Consider the following 10,750-nt stretch of genomic DNA (forward strand, 5'->3'; position numbering starts at 1 on the left):
TACAGAGTGGAATTAATTCAAGCCACTAGTCGGCGCTGTCGAAATCGTCAAGACCATTTCCTGTGAGTCATCTTGTCAGGTGATGTCGACACAAGTCAGCAATAAGAGAGCGGTGAAGCGGCTTGCCCAAATGGCGAACACAGCGTCTATAGTTTTATTTTCCGTCCTTTTATCTACCGTGTCAGCTGGACTGTATTTTAACAGCGAAGAGCCCTGCTATGTCCCCACGCCGAGGAAACACGTCTTCGGACTGAGGTAAGTTGGGAGGTTGTTTTGAACAATTATGCTAGCTCGTTAGCGACATGGCTAACAAACTGTCAAACGGTGGAAGTCACGAGTTTTACTGAGAAGGGATGGAAAAAAAAACCTTGTGGCGGGTTAGGATAAATGGATCGATAAGATTATAATAGCAACGCAAAAGTATCATTTACTTCGCTATTGGGTCGTCGATTTTTTTTCATAGGTCGGAAATAAACAGTTTTGTCATGGACAGTACTGGAACGTAAAATAGGAGGTTAATGTTATTTTTTTATTTTTTTATTTTAATCTAGTCCTCCGACGGCCACTTTAAACGTATGGGGGAAAACATTATTCAGGGTGTGCGTAAACTTGACGTAACGTCTCTTCACTGTTTCCAAAAGTAATTTACTAGACAAATCTGTGAAGATTATTACAAAATGAGTAGTTTTGTTTTAAATTTGAGTCTACTTCATTTATCCGTCACTGTCCTATGTCCACGTCTCCATAACTGTCTTCCATGATAATTTTGCTGAGTCCGCATTTCAAGTTTTGTTCATTATTAACAATAAGCACTTTTTTTTTTTAAAGGGATTTATTTAACATAAAATGTTTTATCAACATTGTACCTGAAATACATAAATGCAATAATTAAAAGCTTTGTAAAACTTTGTACATCGAAAAAAAATAATTCTGTATATCATTTGCGTTTTTACGTTTTTAATGTAATACAACTTTTTGGACACCGGTTATATCATGTGGGTTAAATGTTGCTGGACTTTTTGTTATGAAATTACTCCATTTGTTCTTTTTTTTTTCTTTCTTTCAAGCAGGTTGAATCAAATGCTCTCTCAGGCCAGATATGGATTAATAAGAACCAATATTCGTCCATGTGTTGTCTTTTAAGGACCTCGCCTCGCCCTCATGAGTATTTAAAAATTTCTGATCTGCCCAAGTCGTGGGACTGGAGGAACATCGGCGGTATCAACTATGTCAGCACCACCCGCAATCAGCACATTCCTCAGTACTGCGGCTCATGTTGGGCTCATGGCAGCACCAGCGCAATGGCAGGTTCGAGCCACAAATAAACATAAACATCCTCTCTCCTTGTGTCACAGACATGTATTGACAGTGTTCCAGCCATTGTTATGATTCAAGGAAGTTGAGCCGTCGTTCTTTTTCCGTTGACGCCCAGATCGCATCAATATCAAGCGACAAGGGGCGTGGCCGTCCGCCTACCTCTCCGTGCAGAACGTGATCGACTGCGGAGAAGCCGGTTCTTGCCATGGCGGTGATCAGAACGCAGTGTGGGAGTATGCCAACACTCACGGCATTCCAGACGAGACGTGCAATAACTACCAGGCCAAAGATCAATGTGAGGGTCCTTCAGAGTAACAACAGAGCACGCCCGGGCACGCACGTCTCATTTTCTGCCGCCCCCTCCTTTGTAGCATGTAAACCCTTCAACCAGTGCGGCACCTGCACCACCTTCGGCGTATGCAATATTGTGAAGAACTACACCATGTGGATGGTGGGCGATTATGGAATGGTCAGCGGGAGGGAGAAGATGATGGCGGAGATTTATGCCAGGGGTCCGATCAGGTTTGTTGAATAATTAATTATTGAAAGCTGTCAGTTGAGCTCATTAACATCTCAAGTGTCCTCATAGAACAATTGGTTGTACTCATTTATGTCAAGAAATTTCGATATTGTCGAAAAAAAAATTCATCTTCATCTTAGTGAAACTCGTATGCAGCGGGGGAAACCTATCCTCCCTTAGGGTACAGGCCAAAGCGGTGGCTAATATAAAAGTATTGCTTTGGCGTCAGGGAACTATGTCAAACTAAGTTTTGGAGCTTCATGTAAGCGGTCAAACCTCTTTAGGGTGGGGGCGTCAAATACTGTACTTGCAGATTTTCCCAGTAGGGCTTAGTCGCCATATCCCGCAAATACGCCGTGTCGTACGTATTCATTAAACACATTGGAAAATACTTTTCAGAAGGCAAGTTGAGGTAAGTTTATTTGTACAGCACCATTCATACACAAGGAAAGTCCATCGTACATTACAGACACCGAGAAATAATGACACCAAACAAAATTAAATGAAAACATGAAATCAAGATAAAAGAAAATGGTCAAATGAAATGTAAAATCACAAAATGAAAGCTAGATGGTCAAAACAAGAATTACACTTGAAAATGCACCACTCCCATAGCGTCTTTGTTGGGTGTATTCAATAGTTTAATCATGTCCCCGCTTACATGCACTGCTTACACTAGTCTGTATTTTCCACTTAGCAACTTGTTCTCTATATTTAGCAACTTTTCTCACTTTTTTTTTTTTTTTGGGGCAACTCGCAACTTTAATTCCTGCTGAGACAGATGAGCGGGCTGCAGAATCTTTTTCATATTATTTTCCATACGGAAAGTACCCTGAATCTTGTGGTGCGGTATTAGTTGCTTGTTTTTTCTAAGCAAGAGGTGGAAATGATGACCAAATAAGGAAAGTGGCTGTAATCTGTAAATATAAAAATGATACAAAATAGCAATATTTTACTTTGTGTATGGTGAATCTTTTGTTTATTTTTCTGCATTGAGCTACTGTACTGAAAATATTTTCAATTTTTCTACATATGCAAATGAGCAGAAAAGCACCCGTTTAAGCATTTCAGAGCAGGATTACTTTTACTTGCAAGTAATCTGTGACATTTGTGTCTTAGCTGTGCTATCAGGGCGACGGACACGCTAGACGCCTACCAAGGCGGTCTCTACTCAGAGTACGTCGCCGACCCCGTCGTGAACCACATCGTGTCAGTGGTGGGATGGGGAGTGGAGAACGGCGTGGAGTACTGGATCGTACGGAACTCCTGGGGCGAGCCGTGGGTAAGCACTTTTCTCAAGAGCGACAAAGGAAACGTTTAAGAGCATGAAGGTGGCGTTGTGTTGAAACGTGTCGTGTTGTCGCCAGGGTGAGAAAGGCTGGCTGAGGATCGTCACCAGCGCCTACAAGGGAGGAAGCGGAAGTTCCTACAACCTGGCACTGGAGACGGATTGCGCCTTTGGAGACCCAATAGTCCCTAAAGACTATTTAGTCTAGTTCACACCAGGATTGTGTCAATCCAGTTTTAATCATTGCCAAAAAGGGAGCAGGTCTTTGTTTTTCTGTGTGAAAATCTATTTTTTAAATTTGAGTGCCAAATGGTTGGCACTGTTTTGATTTTTACAGAGGTGTAGACTTTTGAACAGTCTAAAAAATATTACCAGTACATGACCAGGATGACATATAATAGAAATTCAAAAATCACAAACCGCTTGCTAGCATTTAAATTTTTAAATAAACAACATATTAACACGCATGTTGAACCACAATCACGTTCTGATGCTATGCGAGTTCTACACAGGTGATGAAAGCGTGCCTTTACAATAAAAAAAAAAAAAGTTGTGATTTGAGTCTTTTTCCATAACTGCTGACAATATGTCAGCCTTTAAAGTCATGCTGTGTGGCTTTCTTCTCACTCTTTGTGCTGAGATTTGTACTGAATCTCCATCTCATCATCTCGAGCAGCTCCAAGTTGGCCTCAATGCCCACAAAAGTCCCAAGTTGCGTCATGTCCAAAAGGTGCGCTTCATCAGCTCTTTTATGGTATGAAAGCGGCCTCAATTAATCATGATGAAATTTGACTTGCAATGAGCTGGAATATAAAACAATGTGAATTAGTTTCCAAAATCAAGATGAAAAAAAACCCATTTCGGTTCATGCTCCTTAGTCGACCACCAGGAGGGGGACGTACCGATGAACTCTGCCACGGGGTCGTGTTCTCCCTCTGTGCGAATTGTTCCCGCGATGCTGTCGTTCTCCAGGATGGGCAGGAAGAGCTGAACGAAGTCAGACGTGTACGGAGGTGCGATCACGTCCAGGACCTTTGCAAGGACGGGTACAGACGCTAACATTTTATTTCTGCTCAAAATGATTTACCCACACTATAGCAAATTAGATTTGAACTTCACGTTGAAGTGGTTACCTCAGTGACAAAATAGCGAATGAGGGAGATGTCGGTGTTGAGCTTCTCCAGACACTTGCGAATGTAGCCAACCACGGGCAGGACGTAACCACGACTCAGTAGGTGCACCATCCGGTCCAGGAGAGTTTTCTTGAGCTCCAACTGCTCCATGACATCCAGCTGCGAGTGTTCGGTCTCAAAAAGCTTGATGAGCAGCTGGAGGACCTGAGGATGTAGCAGCTGGTGACACGTGCAGATCTGCCGGGGAGGGGGGAGGAACCGTTTTAGCTGTCGTCTTAGAAGAAGAAGAAAAATAAAAAAAAGAGTTCAAATTGTGTGTCGGTGACTCTCTCTCAGTACCTCATCTAGCAAAGCCAAGTGGACCGGCGTGTGATCCGTTTGCAGCTGAAAGTAGCGAGGCTCGGACACGGTCCAGTCCACCCACTTCAAAACCCCCATGGCAACCACTGGGAAGCTGAGCAAATACGTCGACACAAAAACAACCCGATCCATCGACTGTGCTTGGCGCCATCCAGCGGCGTGTGTTTTGGTTTGTGGGCTCCCACTCACCGTATGCACTGGTACAAGGTGCCGAGCTCCGCCACCAACTCCGTGGCGCCTTTGTTTTCGTTGCAGCAAAGGTTGTGCACCGTCTCGATGGCCTTTGAGGACGATTTTAACTCGTCCTTGTTGATGTTGACTCGCTTGTTCTGAGATCGGGGCAGAAAGGTCAGTTCATTTCCCCCCCCACTTTTGTTAACAAGAGTATGAAAACCTAGAATTTGTTATTGTACATTCAGAACAGATACAAAACGTGTGATTAATTGTGAGTTAACTAGTGAAGTCATGCGATTAATCACAATTAAAAAAAATATTTTTTAATACTTTTTTAATTTTTTTTTATGAATTTATGGCAGTGAATGAGTAGAGGTTTCAACCTTTTTCCACGTCTCGACCACGCTGGCAGCGTAGGCCAGGATGTGGATGTATTTGTGCTTGTGGTCTTGGTTGATCTTCGAGCCGGGCTTGAACAGCGACTGCATGAACAGGTCCAGAAAAGCTGGCACTCTGATCTGAGGAACAAGAAACAGGAAGTGCTCATCAATATAGCTTAAGCCTCGGAGAATTCAGATTTCAGAGAATGACCCGCCTTTTTTCTCCTTTCACAATAAAATGGGACGAAACAAGAACTCATTACGCGATGCCGTCACATTATGTGCGGTTTCCTCACCAGCTCCACAGGAGGCGGGTCCATGCTGCTGAACATCTTGAACAGCACCGTGATATCGGCGGGATTCAGGGCCCCTTTGGACAACATGGCCCCCAGCGCCTGGCAGGCACGAGGGTAGGCGGCCGCTGTGCCCAGCGCCAGCGTTATCTGGCTGGCATCGTGGCCCCTGACGCGACACAAACCAACAATAATAACAACAATCGTTGGCGTTTATTTTTGGCGAATTTGCAGCCACTAGCGGGGGGGGGGGGGGTTACCTCTTGTGGGCCGACTTCTGCACCTCCTGGCCAATCCGGCGCACAGCGGAGCCGCCTTGCTCCTCCCGGGCCAGGATGGACATCATCGCCTGAGCAAAGAGGTACGTGTGCTCCCCGTGACACACCATTTTCTAAGCAGAGATGAAGCCAAAAATAAAGGAGCAACTCAAAACTATCGGTCTTGTAAAGTTTTGTAGATGTGATGAGGTGCACAATCACCCCCCAAAAAAATAATATTATGTTTTCATACGGTATACGGCACTATTATTTTATACTGAACCGCAAAAACATGGTGCGATTGTCGAGGAAGAAGCAGATTGCCACAAAGTGAGGACACGGGCAATAAAAAGGAGAGAATATTTCGAGGGCAGCTTTCATTTAGTCACACCACATTGTGTGACTGCGGGAGGCCCCCCAAATGTAATCATTATATTTATAAACAATCTACATTATAAATGGTGAGTTTTGCCATTACAACATTAATAAGTTAAATATGTCAAGTATTTTTGTAGTGTTTGAATTTGAAGTGCGTTTTAACAGTGGCATTTAAGAACAACAACAAATAATTTCACGTAAACATAAATTTGCTACTTGCTTTTAATAATGAAAAAAAAACCTTTCTATACTTCACTTAACAAAAATACAATTAATTTTTTTTTTTTTAAATGGCAAAACCGGGTGTCAGTTTTATGTTAAGCGGGACCGTCGCTATCAGCCGAATATAACTATTAAAGTAACTTGTAATCTAACTCAGCAAAGTAATTAAGTTACTTTTTTCATCAACTGCAACAACACTGATCTCTTCATCTATCTACGAATCCTCAAAATGGGCCTCACGGCAAATTCTGGCAGGTTCTTCTCTAAGTTCTCCTCTCCTCCATCCAGCAGCGTGGCTAAGGATGTCCTCAACACCCGAGAGAAAACCTCCAGCTGCTGGCACGCCGTCGACACGCTGGTGATCTCGCCCTGGTAGCCAGCGTCTGAAATCAGCTACAAAGATACACATTTCTTTTATAGCTGAATTTGACTTTGGGAAAAAATATATATATTAAAAAAGCTTGGGCGAAAAAATATGGCTTCTGCGAGCGTACCTTGACAGTGAAGTTCAGCATCAGACAGTCGGGATGAGCCTCCGCCAGCTTGTAAAAGAGATCTCGCCAAGTCGTGTGAGCAATCATCTGCTCCAGCCAAGCAGGAGTCTAGAAACACATTTGCAATCTCGATGAATTAAAACGTAATTTTCAATTTCACTTCAAAGTGAGCACAGCACTCTTAAAATGGCAGCTTTTCCCCTCACATTAAAAGAGAGAGAGAGAGAGAGAGAGAGAGAGAGAGAGAGAGAGAGAGAGAGAGAGAGAGAGAGAGACCATGATAAACCATTTCAAAGCTTTCCCTTCTCAAAAACGGTGTGAATTACAATTTATGTAAATAACTTCTTGTTTGTTTGATATTGCTTTGTGATGTGCATTTTAATGTATTTATGTATAGGGGAATACAGATGCAAATTAGCAACTGCTGCTAGAATCTGGCATATTTACAACTTAATTTGTTGTTTATTAATGTGCATTGTCCCTTTCAAATAAAATGAAAAAAAACATCTCTCTTATGGGGAAATTGTTCAATAAGCACTTTTTAATTAAATCACCCTATTGAGTGTTTTTTCTTCTGGTGAACTCAGTATTTATTTTGTGGCTGGACTTCATCATTTATTTACAATATTCCCCCTCATAACAGATTATTTTCTGAATCAGAAACAAATGTGACTATAATTAAAATCATTCAAATGAGAATGGATTATCATGAATTGAAATTAAATAAGCAATCATTAAGTCTTTACTGTAATTAAAAAGTAAAAAAAAATGTTTTTATTATAATTTGACCAATATTACTGGATTAAATAAAATAAATAAATCAAACAATTATTTACTGACATAAATATTTATATTAAAATTTTAATAAAACAATTGTAGAGTGTCTCAATTGTGCTGGCCAACACGTACGTACACAATACCTGATATTATTACAAATTAAATCAATACATTTATCGAGGTGTCATTGCAAACACATTCGAACCCCAGATTTACACCGCATGCAAGTGCATGTGCGTTGCGTTTCCACTCCGCTCCGCCGGTGTGCGCTGCGGATCGACTGCGTCGTGTCGGAGGCCGCCGCATGGATAGACCCATTTTCTATTTTTGCCGGACGACGCATCCGTCAAATGACAAACTAGCACAGAACACATCGAGTGGGACAGGAAGACCGACGCGGTTTCAAAATGAAAAATTCCGGTAACAGAATAAAATGCCCGCCAGATCCTATTTCGCAATCATGTCAGCAGAACGTCATATGCTTAACGCTTAATTCAACACAGCAAAGACATTTATAATGGAGGCGGATTATATATGACACGGCACTTCCTTTTTATTTGTACAACCTAAAAATGGATGCTGCAAGGAACATCATAGTGGGAGTGGGCGGCAAATTCAATCAAAGTCCGCCTCTTTTTCTGCTTCTCTGTTGAACTCACTTTCTGTGTGTTTGTCGTTGTTTTTAATGCCACATTATCGCGCGCGATCACGCGAGACACGGCGGGAAGTTTTAAGAACACGCTTCAACTACCCTAAAATGAAGTCGTTAGTAAAACGATATAGTCAGTATTGCCGGTTTTTTTTGCCTGAAAATGTGATTTTATGCCATTATATTAGAAAGGTGTCTTGACTTAATCGTTAGCTAATTTCGTACCTCGCCCTCAACGGTGAAAATGGAATCTGCTTTCTGGGGGTCAAAGTGCTTTATCAGCAGACTCTTCAGGTGATTCTCAACTCGTTCTTGGACCTGCGCAGGCTCGACTCCTGTAAAGCACATGACAATTATAAGCAAAAATGAACACGGCCCACAGCGCGCACAGCAAAAGCAGGGTGAGAGACGCTGCCGACCCATCTGGATGAGCCACTCGGCCAGCAGGTTAACGGTCTGAGCCACGGCAGAGTAGTTTTCCGACAGAAGCTGGATCACGTGCTCTGGAGAACCGCCCGCCTGGAAATACCTGCAACAAAAATACAAGAGGAGCTCAACCTTACTGTGCTTGTCATATTTTAAAAACGAACGAACGAAAAGCGGCCACGTGCATACATTTTGAGAGTGTTGAAAATGGCGGGCTCCATGATGTAATCCCGGCTGGAAAATTTCTTCAGACAATCCTCTTGGATTTTCCCCAAATTTTCAACGTCGACATATGCATCCTCCTGCAAGAAAATTGCAAGGCCGTCGTTATATTTGATGTTGTGGCATGTTTGACGTAACAAGAAATCCTTTGTAAATGAATCATTTTGTGGATTTCAAAAAGTCAGTCTTGAGGATATCTGCAAAAAAAGTATGTCTGCAAAACAACTAAGTAGCACCGTGGGGTGTGATGGCCACGCTGAAACAAAAAAAAAAAAACGATGAGAGTAATGTGGTAATTTTACAAGAAAATGACATCACGAAAAAAGCAATAAAAGTTGCGTATTAAGTTTATTAACTGCTGGTTTGGGAAAAACATGTTGAACACAGCTATGAAGTTAGTAGTGTTCTAATTCAAAACAGACAGATGGAAGATAAAAAGTTGAACCCCTAACACCATAACCCAAACTAAGCAAACTATTTCAAAACCTTTTTCACCATTACTAGAAATGAAAAATTAATGTTCGCTTCTTTTATTAACTCTAGAAGTGTTTCAATGTCTTCGCTGCCTCAAATACATGTTCCTATATCATCCGCCGCCATTTTTTTCTGACTACAATATGTATGTGTGACGCAATATCCGTTCAAAACATGCAACGTGTAAATTCACAATTTCCTGTTATCGATTTGCTGAAAAATCCACCAATTCCAACGTGTAAAACTTTGTTGTCGTTTTAGCGAATTTTATGCCTTTACATTTTGCCTTCACATTTCTAGCGTTTCGAATTCGAATAAAAATGGGTGCAAGGAAAGTGGAAACGCACCTAATGTCACCTATAACCTGTACTAGTACTCGGTGCTGCACAACGACAAGGATGTCAGGAAAACCTACTTGAACATCTGAATTTTATTTATGGTTAATCGGATGCACTTTAAATGGCGACAGGTGCTGCCGCCTCCCATTTAACATGAGTTAATGCGATTGGTTAATTCTGAGCACATCGACTCCTTAGTTGCAAGACGGTGTGCAGTTGTGCACACTTGTGCAACCACATTACGCCAGTTGTTTTGACTGCCCCTCTCGAACATATTTGTTCCAACTTAGTTGTGCAGGTCATAGGTCACATCAATGGTTGGTCAGGTGGAGACTCTAAAAAGTACACTAACGCTACTGTAATTGATTGAATGTCCAACACATAGAGAATCTATTAGCATTTAGCAGACATTGAACTTCATCTTCCATCTTTAAAAACTTAATGTAACAAATCACCGGACCAAAATAATTATATTGTCCGGCCGTTTAAAAAAATAATAATAATAGTGTTCAATCCCAAAAAGAGAGCAGTGTTCCGCTTCCATAGTTCCCACTAGAAACTGTCATGCTAACTAACAATAACTAGCCAAACATCAACAAGCTTTACCGTGTTACCGTCCGGACCTTCCCAGTCCCCCGCGCCGCCATAATATTCCTCGTCCATGTCGACAGGAACAGGTTTGAATTCAAACTAACTGTAGTTACACGTAGTTTGTATCATTCCGCGGAATGACACCCTGCGAAGACGTTTGAATAAGCTAGCCCGGTGGCTAACAACAACTGGAGGAAAATGGCGAGGCGGTGAACCAAAAGCCACGCCTCTTTAATTTACTATTACCCGAGTTCGCCCTGTCAGGCACAACTCAGTTCACTTGGATGGATTCGAAAAATCTCACAGCACAGGACTAAATAAAACCGTCCCAAGAAATGAAGTAATAATTACATGTTTAAAAAAAAAAAAAAAAAACGCCTAAAACATCATTGGCAGAGGTTCATCCAGTGATAAAATGTGCACACCGTTAACAAAATCACACGATGAAGCCTCCACT

The 10,750-nt window shown here is 41.9% G+C and overlaps 2 protein-coding genes across 2 annotated transcripts; one reads left to right on the forward strand and one right to left on the reverse strand.

Annotated features, from left to right (window-relative positions):
- Positions 1-68: 68 nt before the first annotated feature.
- ctsz (cathepsin Z) lies at positions 69-3,679 on the forward strand. The gene is made up of 6 exons (XM_086086614.1): positions 69-255; positions 1,145-1,308; positions 1,433-1,612; positions 1,689-1,839; positions 2,957-3,119; positions 3,205-3,679. Exons 1-6 carry the CDS (start codon positions 83-85, stop codon positions 3,331-3,333), a joined length of 960 nt encoding a protein of 319 aa, XP_085942740.1. The 5' UTR covers positions 69-82; the 3' UTR covers positions 3,334-3,679.
- On the reverse strand, positions 2,240-10,502 carry nelfcd (negative elongation factor complex member C/D). Its single transcript, XM_086086611.1, has 14 exons — positions 10,309-10,502; positions 8,858-8,970; positions 8,662-8,771; positions 8,468-8,577; positions 6,817-6,924; positions 6,563-6,715; positions 5,726-5,856; positions 5,469-5,634; positions 5,176-5,310; positions 4,808-4,947; positions 4,598-4,712; positions 4,259-4,495; positions 4,028-4,157; positions 2,240-3,928 (listed from the first exon to the last, which is right to left on the reverse strand). Exons 1-14 carry the CDS (start codon positions 10,363-10,365, stop codon positions 3,894-3,896), a joined length of 1,740 nt encoding a protein of 579 aa, XP_085942737.1. The 5' UTR covers positions 10,366-10,502; the 3' UTR covers positions 2,240-3,893.
- Positions 10,503-10,750: the final 248 nt, after the last annotated feature.

Source organism: Leptonotus elevatus, chromosome 10 (assembly GCF_054856555.1).
Source record: "Leptonotus elevatus isolate MCC_2025b chromosome 10, RoL_Lele_1.0, whole genome shotgun sequence".
NCBI classification, from domain to species: Eukaryota; Metazoa; Chordata; class Actinopteri; order Syngnathiformes; family Syngnathidae; genus Leptonotus; species Leptonotus elevatus.

What these genes read in the sequence shown, in the direction of transcription:
- ctsz (XM_086086614.1), top strand. Translation starts at nt 83, where the DNA reads ATGTCGACACAAGTCAGCAATAAGAGAGCGGTGAAGCGGCTTGCCCAA. An exon ending in CTACCAGGCCAAAGATCAAT is followed by an intron (nt 1,613 to 1,688) that starts GTGAGGGTCCTT and finishes CCTCCTTTGTAG; the next exon opens with CATGTAAACCCTTCAACCAG. An exon ending in TATGCCAGGGGTCCGATCAG is followed by an intron (nt 1,840 to 2,956) that starts GTTTGTTGAATA and finishes TTTGTGTCTTAG; the next exon opens with CTGTGCTATCAGGGCGACGG.
- nelfcd (XM_086086611.1), bottom strand. Translation starts at nt 10,365, where the DNA reads ATGGACGAGGAATATTATGGCGGCGCGGGGGACTGGGAAGGTCCGGAC. An exon ending in CAGAAGTCGGCCCACAAGAG is followed by an intron (nt 5,635 to 5,725) that starts GTAACCCCCCCC and finishes GTGTCGCGTCAG; the next exon opens with GGGCCACGATGCCAGCCAGA. An exon ending in ACCCGCCTCCTGTGGAGCTG is followed by an intron (nt 5,311 to 5,468) that starts GTGAGGAAACCG and finishes CTTGTTCCTCAG; the next exon opens with ATCAGAGTGCCAGCTTTTCT.